Here is a 12,556-nt window from a genome sequence, read left to right on the forward strand (position 1 = left end):
GTTAATCAGATGTTTGTCATGTTTCATCAAACTCTTGCTCTTGGTCTGCCAAAGCCTACTGGATCTCTTGGATGCAAACCATCTTAACTCTCCTCATTCCCAAACTGACCTTTCTGTCCTGGGCTTCCTCCATTGCCTGAGTGAAGCCACATGCAAACTGGAGGAACAGCACCTCAAATTCTGCATGGGTATCTTGTAACCCAATGGTATGAACATTGTCTTCTCCAATGTTATGTGACCGGCAGTGCCTGACCCTCTGAGTTACTCCAGCACTTTGTGTCTTTGTTTGCAGCGTTTCTTTGTGCTCAAATTTGTGATAGAGGTAAATGATAGGGAAGCAATCAAAAGTCTTGTAGTATGTTACTGCCAGTTACAGGCAGTAGGAAAAATCATGACCTGTAATTAATGAATTTGAAATATCCAGGCTAATTCCAGCAAAATATTATAAAATGACTCTGTTCCATTATGTGGTATGGAAGGAGGTATACATGGCACGATCCAATATAAACACAGCTGGTGTGATGTGAAGGAGACTCACTCGCATGCACTTAGAATAATAATAATAATAATAATAACTTTATTTATAAAGCGCTTTTAGACAACATCAGTTACCACAAAGTGCTGTACATGGGAAATCAACAAAAAGTTATTACAAACTACTAAAACCATTAAGACGACAGGACTATAAAAACAGTAAAAAATTAAAAGACATTAAAAGCACTAAAACAGGAACAATGTCTCAGCCAGTGTCGAAAGCCAGTGAATAAAAATGAGTTTTTAGGGAGGATTTAAAGATGGACAGTGAAGGGGCCTGTCTGCTCTGCAGCGGCAAGGTGTTCCAGAGTGCCGGGGCAGCAACAGAAAAGGCTCTATCCCCTCTGAGCTTCCGCTTAGACCTTGGTACCTCAAGGAAGGGGGGAGATAGTGGAGGGGCCCATACAAATTTAATGATGACATCTCCTGGGCCATTCCTCCCCAGAGTTTTTATTTTGTCAGAATGCATGATACTTTCTTTTATTGTCACATTTTACCTCGGTGCAGAGAAATTCTTTATTTCTGCGTACGATACACACAGTATGCAAATAGCCGCCATGTATCTGGTGCTGACAAGGTTACAAAAGTACTCGTTAGAGTCCTGATAGTCCCTCATTATTCTTGCCCCCGCCGAGTCCCTCCTTGTCCTCGGTGCCTCCCCCCACTGGCTCCCTCTTTGTTCTTGCCCCCCACCCCCCTCACTGCCACCCCTTGTTCACGGCTGCCGGGTAACCATGACACCTCCCATTGTTCACGGCTGCAAATGCCCAGAATGTGGCAGGCAAACAGAACCATGTCCCTCACTCTGAAGAATTCCACATTATGTATTCCTTGACAAGTTACCCAAAATGTCTTCAAATCATCCAGGCAGACAGAATCTCTTGTTTTTTGTTTGTGGAGAATATGTCCTGCACTTGCGTCACAGGACTCTGAAGAAATAACTTCCACATTAGTCTGTAAAATCAGTATTCAGCTCTAATGCAAATTGACACTGCAGTTACCAAACCGGAGGAAAGTGATGTCTTCAAAAAGGCTCAGGTGGGGGACCACGGGACGGGATCCTCTCGTTAGAGGGGGGGGGGGGGGGGGGGGGGTGGACCAACTTTGCGACAAGAAGGTAAGAAATGCATCTCCCATGCAATATTTATTTAATCCTCTTTCCTGATGCGAAGATTTAAAAAAAAGTAATAAGCCTCAGCAGCAACTGTGCCTCTCAGGAGGAAGGTGTAGCCAGTGGTTATATTAGTCATCTTACTGCAGGGTGTAACACAAGCTGCATAATAACATAGATGACAATGTCAAGACCACACAACTCTGCACTTTTCACTCGCTGTGAGAATGGGTCTCAGCCATACCAGTCTTTTGTACCCATAGTCTCTGAGCACAGAGCCCTGCCTCAAAGCTCATTGTTCATAAAAATCAAGAAAGATAGTGCTGGAACGAATCAGCAGGTCAGGTGGGAAAACACAGAGAGGGGATGTTCTGGGTCGGGACCCTTCTTCACTCAGTCTGAATGAGGGTCTCGACCTGAAATGTCATCTATACATATTCTCCAGAGATGCTCTTTGACTTGCTGAGTTACCCCAGCACTATGCGTCTTGTTTTGTAAACCAGCATCTGCAGTTCCTCGTATTCTCATTGTTAAACAGATGCTTTCTCAACTGACTCAACAGGGGATGACTCCATTGATGTATGCAGCAAGCAATGGGGATGAGGCTATGGCTCAGGTCCTTCTGAACTCTGGAGCAACTATTGATATCCAGGTAAGACTACATAAAGGATTTCCTAAATTGTCGACTTCTTTCATGGGGCAAGGCAATGATACAGTTCACACAGCCACTGCCACAACGCACCTGAGGGCTAGTTCAATCCTGACCTCGGGTGTCATCTGTGCGGTGTTTGCATGTTCTCCATAAGAGTGTGTTGGTTTCCTTTGGGTGCTCTGGTAGTTGGCTAATTGGCCTTTGTAACTAGCTTCCAGCATGTGGGTGAGTGGTAGAATCTTGGTGGAGCTGATGATTATGTGGAGGGAATAATAAGAATGGAATTAACGTAGGATTGATGTCAATGGATGGCGCAGACTCTGGGCTCAAGGGCTGTTTCCATCTATATCTCCCTATGACTCCATATCCATATTATTCATTGGAATGGCCTGCAAATAAATGCATAGGACATGCCCCTCACACAGCCAGGGGTATGTACCTGCAGCATATTTACTCTGTCATGTGTATACCTATACTCCACAGTTCTTGACATTCTTTCGGATTTGTATCTGGCCCACATGGTCTCTGATGGAGACTGGGATGTGTGGCTGTGATCCGAGGACCCTGACACAGTTCATAGAGTTGCATCAACCCAATGTCCTTTATATTAATTGATATGTGGCATGCCTAGTTTACGTTGAAGTCTCAGCAGGCATGAATGACCCCAGCTCTGATGTGGACAACGTCTCCACACCCACCTCACTCACCTCTGAGCCCAATCCTCCCTTCACAATAGCCCCTCAGAGCCTGGATCTGATCCCATCCCTAACTCCTGTCGGGTTTTCACCAACCTCCCCCTCTTGACCTCCCCCTTTCCAATGCAGAACGGTCAATCCTCAGCTGAGGCCTCATCTTTGTTCTGAAACGTCTACACCTCGTCGAGTTCTGAGCCCATCATGATGTTGAACTCTTCCTCAGTCGCCTCTGCCTCCAGGCCATTATCACTGTCAAGTAGGCCTTGCCTCCCAGTGATGACCCCTTCTCCAGTCTCCAACATTCCTCCTCCTCATGGTCTTTGCCTGTTGTTCTTCTATCCTGTTCGGATCTTTTTATTAAAATGAGTCTGAAGAAGAGTCCTCACCAGAAATGTTGCCTATTGAACTTCTCCAGCGATGCTGAATGACCCGCTGAGTTACTCCACCACTTTATGTCCTTTTTAATAATAATGACATTCGAGGTGGACGAGAAGTGTTTGAAAACCCAGTGAATTGTTGTGCTTACAGGTACCCAGTAACTCCCAGCAGTACCCATCCATCCATCCGGAGACTCGACACTGGACTGCCCTCACCTTTGCCGTGGCATTTGGTCATCTGCCAGTTGCACAGGTATGGCTTCAGGACAATGTTGTAGGTATAACCGAACATGTATTAAGTTCACTCCATTGTCTTCTGTTGCCACTGCTGGAGATGCATGCATCTTGACAGCGTGGTTTACAATAGCTGTCTTATAGAAACTTACAAAATTCTTAAGGGGTTGGACAGGCTAGATGCAGGAAGATTGTTCCCGATGTTGGGGAAGTCCAGAACAAGGAGTCACAGTTTAAGGATAAGGGGGAAATCCTTTAGGACCGAGATGAGAAAAACATTTTTCACACAGGGAGTGGTGAATTTCTGGAACTCTCTGCCACAGAAGGTAGTTGAGGCCAGTTCATTGGCTATATTTAAGAGGGTTAGATGTGGCCCTTGTGGCTAAAGGGATCAGGGGGTATGGAGAGAAGGCAGGTACAGGATACTGATCAGGCATGAACATATTGAATGGTGGTGCAGGCTCGAAGGGCCGAATGGCCTACTCCTGCACCTAATTTCTATGTTTCTACGTTTGGCAGAGCAAGCCTGGCTGTCACCTTGGATCTATTCCTTTAAACTCAGTCGCATAATGTAGTAATTTACTCAATTTATTCATGCAGAAGAATACCTTATTAAACAGAATCTTCTGAAAACATCTATCAAGTCAGTCGGTGTCTGTGGAAAGAGAACAGCAACAAAATTCCAATAAATTAGCGCCTTTGGGATTTTCAGATTTCCACTAAATGTTTTGTGAAAAATGGATTTGATATTTAACCTTCTTTAAGTTCCAAACTTCAAGCTTTTCTGGACACTATCACCAGATGAATCATTTTAAACATCTCAATTAGCTCATTCAAGGACAATGAAAACAAATAAATGGGGGACAGGATGGAAATAAAGGAAGACAAAGATGTTTGTTGAAGTGAGAAACATCTGAGAAATCTGCTGAATGCCATGGGCTGTGTGCTGATGGATACTGGGTGGGATTTCATTGAAAGAACAAGGCCAACATTGCAGATGCTGGAAATCTCAAATCAAAGCAGAACATTCTGGAAGCACTCGTAGGTCAGACAGTTCCTGGGGAGAGGAAAACAATGTTGTCATTTCAAGTCAATGATCTTTCTGGTTAATGGATGAATTTTGGATTAGGGTGGGGAGACACTAGACCGAGTGGGAATTGAGGTCATCAGCGTAGGAGGAGGTTGGTGTGGTGGAAAGACCAGTTGGACTAAATGGACCACTCCCGGCCACACACACACACACACACACACACACACACACTGTATGATTCTAAGGATATAATTAAACGCGTGTTCTTTTGCTCTCCATTCTCTTCCTCTTTCACACAGTTATTGTTGGATGCCGGGGCCGATGTCGAAGGGTGTGTTAGTGAAGGAAGCTGGTCAGATACTCCACTACAACTTGCAGCTGCAGCAGGTAAGATAAATGAGGTTTTAATGCATTAATAACAACACTGATAAATTTATGCCATGTAAATTAGTGTCAAATATCACTGACAGCTGTTAACTATGTCAAAAGGACCACGCCTAAAGATTTACATTAAAACCTCTGAGGACAACTTTCGATCTCACACAATTTCTATTTGTAGAGGTTCATAGTTTATATAGAGTATCACACAAAACATGTAGAAAAAAAGTCTTTACTGATTTATCACACAAATATAAATGCCAAACTGATGAAGTGCTATAAATTCAATTTTAATAGCTGTAATCAAGTCTCTTATAAATTCTTAAGTTTATAAGTTCTAAGAAAAGAATTAGGCCACAACCCATCAAATCACTCTGCCATTCAATCATGGCTGATCTATCTTTCCCTCTCAACTCCATTCTCCTGCCTTCTCCCCGTAACCCCTGACACGCTCACTAATGAAGAATCTATCAATCTCCGCCATAAAAACATCAATTGACTTGGCCTCCACAGTCCTCGTTTGCTTCTGATGGGTCAAACGTTGTCTCCTCATGTATATAACTTGCCTGTCAGTATATTTTGAGCAACTTTCCCAATGACCCCTCTCTAGAGTGGCAAATATAACTGGACCAGTCATATTAATGTGCTGATTACGAGTGAAGATCAGAGGGTGGGCATCCCATAGTGAATGACTTAGCTTCGGATTCCTCTGTGATTTCACATAACCTGCAAGAGTGCGATGGAATATATTTTCACTAGAACGCAGATTCAATAACATTCAGGTAGTTTGACAACTTCCAGGACAAATCAGCCCTTTTGATTGTCACCTCATCTACTATCCTCGACATTTAGCACATCAGACCCCCTTCATTACATTCCAGGAGTTAGAAATCCTACCCTACATTGCATAGTGTATCATATATCTCTGCCTGATGTCACGTTGTGCATATAGCAAATCCTTCCCACGCCATTCTCTATAAAATGCCCTTTCTTATCTCAGACTACAAGGTATTTCTTCCCTTCATCTTAGCTTTTCCCTATAAATGTGATGATGATATGCCCTTGCTGTAACGTTCTTCCTATTCTAAATCTCCTTATTGCACAGTTCCCTTCTGATTTATGTCTGGTCTTACATCTGCTTCAGGGCATTTTGATCTGGTTTGCCTTTTGCTGCAAAAGGGAGCCGACCTTCTGGCGGGGACCATGGACAAAGGTGGTGTTGCTGCATCTCTGCATGGGATTGCTAATCCTTTCAGCCAAGCTGCTGCCCATGGGCACAGGTAAGAAAATGGGGCAATGCGCTTCTACTTGTAAGGTTGAGGTTAACAGAGAGCATTCCAACTGAAAGCCTTATGCTGAAAGCAGAGAGAGTTATACTTGTGAGATGTTTATTCTGTCGGTTGGATCTAGCAAATAAGTCCAGAAATTCAAAAAAAATTGAATATGGATATTTTGTGGAGTGGATTTCCCTCACATTGGGAGTCACAATGGATGGAAAATTGAACCTGGCTCTTTCAGTCACATGGAACTCAATGGGAGACCTGCCATGTCTTGTGGAATACTCAATAAGAAAGTCGCAGGAGACATTTGATCTGTTTACCCACTTCAGACCAATCACCGGTTCCTCCGTGCGTCCACAGTGCTTCGTTTTGTTAGACTTCATGTTTAAAATTGTTCCTTGCACAATTTATACAACCATGTTGTCTGCTGAAGAACATACTGTGGAGGCCTGCTACTGATTCAGAAGCCTGGTCATACTGACCACAGTGACCGTGGGTGAGGCACCTTGCTACTTCTTCTTGCAGTAGGGTAGCTCTTGAATGGTAGGTCTTATGAAGTGTTGGAAGATTGGATGCAGCAGGGCAGCAAGGCAGAAAGAGCTCGTATGCTAAGGCTCAATCCCTCCTGCAATGCACAGGAAACCTTCCTGCTAACTCCTCTCTGAGGAATGGTGTTGAGGTCTTCCACGTCAGTGATAAAAGAGATCTGTGGCACTCCATTGCTCAGTAGCCACACCTGTACTCTGCCCATGGATGTCCAGATCATTGTAACCCTTGACATTCCGGCTTCACCATCATTCCACACATTGGATGCTGATGGTTGCCATTTCTTCCAGTGTACGGCTCACTACATCAGTGGAGTGTGAGTGTTGCTGTCTACTTAAATAAGGATGACTTGATCAAAATGTTCTGTAACAGAGACCATTAGGCTCACTGGTGAATGTATTTGCAAACAATGTGGCCTTCCATTGGGCTTAAGGACTGATAGATTTTCTCACTTGCGGCTTTGAGCTCCCCTACAGAACCAATGGGTCATAAATCGCAATGGCTTCCATTACTTGATCCTACTAGTACTGGTTTGTATGAACCTCCCAGTCCAAAGGACTCCCCCCCCCCCCCCCCCCCCCCCCCCTCCCTTCTCCAAAAGGACCTCAAGGATGTAGACTGGGAAATGGGGGCATGCTGTCTCTCCTTTACTCCCTCTCTGCCATTAGGAATCAGCAGGCAAGAATCCACATGCTTGCAGCCATGTGATGGCTTCCAGGAAAGTGTGCTACAAATGCTGGAGCCCTGACGATTTGACTTACCGCTATTAGTCTGTGCTAAATTCAATACTTTATTTTAAGACCTGCTCAACATACGTCACAGCCATGGACAACAAACTGTACCTACTGTACCTCTGCTTTTATAGAAAATCCAATCATACAGAATTTCAGCTCACGGGGAGCTAGTCACTGCCGGATTACCACTAGAATTTAGGATCAGAAGGGATTACAAGCAAGAGAGTGTTGTTTCTGGGACCGTGTCAGGGTGGGGTGCCAAGGAGAGTATATTTTAACTGGGAGCCTAGCAGAGAGAATGTGGTGCAGCATAGAGTGCGTTCCAATTGATTGCCCAGTACTGAAGTTATTTAATAGAGGCAGGTCGGAGGGCTACTTGGCTCTCAATGGAGAACAATTAATTGAATAGACCAGAGATGGAGCGTATCTGTGTAGATCTCACTGAGATACTGTAGCTTACAGTGCTGAATTTACTATTTGGTTACACGGACTGGAATGCACAGTTTTCATGGCTAATAGTTCTATGTTCTGTTTTTAATTACTCAGGAATGTGCTGCAGAAGCTTCTTTCACAGCCGGACACCGTGAACACTGATTTTGTGTCTCTGGAGGACATCCTTGCTGAGGGGGCGGAGATGAGCAAGCAGCAGCCTCCGAAATGCGGGCTTAGTCGCAGTAGCAAAGCTCGCAGCAAAGCACTGCAGGACGCTCTGTATCAGAGTGCCGAACACAATTATCTCGACATCAGTGTAGAACTGCGCAAGCTGGGTGGGTGCAGCCTCTTGCCACACTTGTAGTGGTTATGGCACTTTGAACTCTCATTCCTGCAATGTTTCTTTCTTTTCCTAATCCCTCTGTGGTATGTTGACTGGAGCAGTTCACTATAGAGGCTCTCATCTGCACATAACCCCAAGGCCACGGAAATCTCCCAATCTGCTCTGAGCTTCAGTTTCACCAAGTAAGAGTCATAGATTTATGTAGCATGAAACGTACCCTTCGGCCCAACTCGTCACTGCCATCCAAGATGCCTCATTCTAGCTAGTGCCATTTGCCGACATTTGACCCATATCCCTCTAAATCTTTCTTATCTAGGTCCGGTCCAAGTGTCTTTTTAAAAGGTGTAATAGTACCTGCCTCAACTGGCAACTCGTTCCATCTATCTACAACCCTCTGAGTGAAAAAGTTGTTCTTCAGGTTCCTTTATATCTATCTCCTCTCACCTAGAACCTGGTTCTTGATTTCCCGACGCTGGATAATCTATTCCCCTCATGATTTTATCAGCTCTATATGATCACCCCCTCGGCCTCGTGTGCTCCAAGCAATAAAGTCCTACCCTACACAACCTCTCTTGATAGCTCAGGTCCTTGGATAGGTGACATTTTGGGTTTGCGATCAGTCTCAGAGCGTGAATTAGGGTACCGACATGGAAGTCACCTATCCTTATATTCTACAGGTGCAATCTGACCTGCTGAGTTACTCCAGCACTTTGTGTCTTTTCTTCCCCACTTTCTTCTATTATTCTGGAGATTTATTGACTTTGTCTCGATTTGAACTGTTTTTTATTGCTGGAACATTGATTTTACGTGATGTCTCTGGTTTTTAAAGATCATATTGTCTATGTAAACAAGTATTTGGAAAATGTATAACCTAAACAAAATCCAGACCTGGGGATCTCGGGAGTTTCAATTCTCCATTAACCTTGGGGCCTTCACCCAGATACTGTATGTACTGTTACAGCCCTCTGCTGGCATTTCTAGGAACTGCACCTGTATGCACACGCTCTAAATAGGGTAATGTGGTCCACATATTTTCAGAGAATCAGTAGAAAGGAAAACCTTGGTCCCATGGAATGTTTAACAGGACATATCTAAACATCTTATTGCAAGAAAAGGAGCTTTTAAATTATAGCCACCATGCAAAGGAGGAAATGCTGTGACCAATTACAATTTAGTGGTCTAAAAAAACCATTGCAATGCCCTTAAAGCATTTTACAGTTGAAAAAATATACCCTTTGTTTCAGGAGTGTATGTGTTTTACTCCAGAACTTTAAGCACGTCCTTTACTGAGTTACTTTTGCACAATAACACATATTGCATGATAGGGATGCAAACGTTAATATTATTCCTCAACTCCTCATCTTCTGAAACGCTGTAGAGGAATGTAGACCAATTTGTCTGGGAACAATCATTACTGGATTCCTCCATGACCCCCAACCTACACCCTGATCCTCCCAAACACCCTACCCCACCATCATTGTTTCTGACTACCACCCATCTTCCCCCAGCCTCGGCCACTGGCTCCATTGCTGTTTATTCATCTTCACTGGCGATCTTTGGTTCCCAAACCTGTGGCGAACGAGGGCTGTGATTCTGGGTCCTCCATTCCCAGGCTGTATCCTGGGAAAAGGTTCTGTAACCTGGACACCCTGGGCCAATCACTAATTGTGATCCTTCTCTACTACCACTACCAATGACATCTCTCCTCCCCATTCCTGATTTACTCCCACCATATGACCATGTATAGACTGCCTGTCCACCGTTATTTCCCCACTCCAAGGCAAGCCTCATCCTTCATTTGCCAAAGTCAGTTCCCCATTAGAGACACAAGACTGATCCTGATGCATGCCTACTCCACAATTTCACTGGACACAAGGCTTGGGCCCGATCCTTACTCCTTCCCCAACCCAAGATACAGGACTGATCCCTCTGTCTCTTCAACCTACAAAACTAATTCTCTGGATCAATCCTTCCCCCACCCCCCCCCCCCCCTCCCCCAGTCCCCCTGACCCACGGGCACTGTATCTCCCCATCCCATCACCCCTCTGGACCCAGGCTCAGTGCTGATCCTTCTATCTCCTCAAATCCAAGGCATAGGTTTAATCCCTCACACATATAATTCACCTCCCTTCCTCAACCCAAGTAACATGCCTAATCCTCATCCTTCTCTTCTAATGCAGAGGTGAGAAGATATCCAGTAATCCACAGCTAGATCCACAGTGAACAGATCATATCAGGTCTCTACCTACTTTTCTGTCTTTCCATAACCAATTGCCTGTGATGTGGGGTATGTGATGTGTTGGACGTCCCTGTGCCTTAGTTCATTGTTGTCTGCACCCTTTGCCTCATGCCTGTTTGCTCTTTCTCCACCAGGTGTCCCATGGACTGTGCACTCATGGCAGATGTCCCTGCAGACCTCGTTCACTCAACATCACTGGTCCATTACTCTGGATCTGCTGAAGGAGTTCGATAGTCTGAAAGATGTGTACAGCGAGGAAATGATCTCCCAGGGCCTGCCACTCATGTTCAACATATTCCACTTGAGCAAGGTGTGACACCGTGCAATCTTCTCTGTGCCTGAACATATCTGCATTAGTTTCTTTTACACATATTTTAGTTATATTCCACAATATAGATCAGATGAAAAGCTGGCAGAATGTTGACAAATTGAAATTAATTCCAACAATTGCCAGACCAGGCATTTTGGGAAGTCTGATGTGGATAGGGATTCAGGGAATGGTAGAACACAAGAAAATGTTGATGAGCAGAGGGAGGGACCCTAGGGTAGGTAGGTGGTGAAGAAGGCATATGGTATGCTTGTCTCCATAGGTCGAAGCATGGAATATAAAAATTGGGTTTATATGTCGCAACTTAACAAAACATTAATCAGACCATATTTGGACTGTTGTGGCCGTTCTGGTCTTCACAATGTGTGAAGAATGTGGTTGCGCTGGAGAGAGTGTAGATGACATTCACCATTTTGATTATGGGGACAGATTAGATAGACTGGGCTTGTTTTCCCTGGATTGTAGGAGGCTGAAGAGTGACCTGATAGATGTATGTAAAATTATAAGAATCATATATATGCAAAACCATTTTCCCATGGCAAGAGGGCACAGGTTTGTGAGAGGAAGTGGTTTTAAAGGAGTTCTAAGAGGTAGGATGTTTTTTACACAAGAAGTGGTTAATATCTGAAATTTGCTGCCAAAACGAGTGATGGATTCATAAACATTTAAGTTTATCACTATGTGGGCAAATGGAATTAGTGTACTTGGGTAAGAAGGCATGGGCGTGGTGGGCTGAAGGGCCCATTTCTACACCATGTACCTCTATAGGGACTCAATCCAACCATATGCATGTAACAGTCCAACAGTCTCTGTTTTAGGCAGAAACAATTCAGCAATGATGGGTCCTGATCCCAAACATCATCTATCCATGTTCTCCCGAGAGTCAGCCTGACCTGCTGAGTTACTCAGCAGCCTATGTCCTTTTCTAATCCACCAGTTTCTTCCTGAATCCAACAATCAGAAAGCAAACAAAAACTGCAAATGCAGGAAATCTGAAATAAAGTATTAAAAAGTCCTTCTGCAGAGTCTCTGCCTTCTCTATACTATCTGCCTCTCCACCTATCTCCGTATCATCTGCAAACATGGCTGCAAAGCCTTCAATAAAGTGCCATCCTGCAGTTCCCCCTGTGACAGGCTGAAGTTCAACTAACCACGATAGTGAAAACATTCGTCATAACAAATTTTGATCATGGGGATCATGGGGTCAAAGCAAACCATGGTATTAAGTGCATGGGTTTGCAGTCTATGTCAGTGAGCTGGGATAACTACTATGATGAAGTGAGCGGTGTTTCAACAGTGAGCCTGCTCTACGGTCTGTCAGTAATATCTGGGCTGAGTATCTACACTGAATGTTGGATAAACTGACCTCAGACCGGTTGAATGACATGTCACGATGTCTCTTTGGCGTTGCATTTTTCAGAACGATGCTATTATTCGACAGCTGGCTGCCATTTTCACCCACTGCTACGGACCCTACCATATCCCTATGATCCAGGAGCCCAAGGAGAAAAGCAGTGTTCCAGCAGGTGAGCCTCAGCCGTCTCCTCCGTCTAGTGGGATTAGACAGTGGACTCAATCACGGGCATATTGTTAATCCTAAATGTTTGCTCTTGAGTCATAACAACAAGGGGAGACTGTACAGT

General features: G+C 44.4%; 1 protein-coding gene across 3 annotated transcripts in view; it reads left to right on the forward strand.

Annotated features, from left to right (window-relative positions):
- LOC129708787 (ankyrin repeat and BTB/POZ domain-containing protein 3-like) overlaps positions 1 to 12,556 on the forward strand; it is a 41,216-nt gene that overhangs the window by 20,762 nt on the left and 7,898 nt on the right. For all 3 annotated transcript variants that reach the window (XM_055654756.1, XM_055654755.1, XM_055654754.1), the window contains exons 6-12: positions 2,208 to 2,297; positions 3,521 to 3,622; positions 4,933 to 5,020; positions 6,156 to 6,291; positions 8,118 to 8,338; positions 10,720 to 10,895; positions 12,334 to 12,439. In XM_055654756.1, coding sequence (XP_055510731.1) covers positions 2,208 to 2,297; positions 3,521 to 3,622; positions 4,933 to 5,020; positions 6,156 to 6,291; positions 8,118 to 8,338; positions 10,720 to 10,895; positions 12,334 to 12,439 — 919 coding nt within the window. The remainder of the gene's footprint in view (positions 1 to 2,207; positions 2,298 to 3,520; positions 3,623 to 4,932; positions 5,021 to 6,155; positions 6,292 to 8,117; positions 8,339 to 10,719; positions 10,896 to 12,333; positions 12,440 to 12,556) is intronic.

This window comes from Leucoraja erinacea, chromosome 24 (assembly GCF_028641065.1).
Source record: "Leucoraja erinacea ecotype New England chromosome 24, Leri_hhj_1, whole genome shotgun sequence".
In the NCBI taxonomy this organism is placed as follows: domain Eukaryota; kingdom Metazoa; phylum Chordata; class Chondrichthyes; order Rajiformes; family Rajidae; genus Leucoraja; species Leucoraja erinaceus.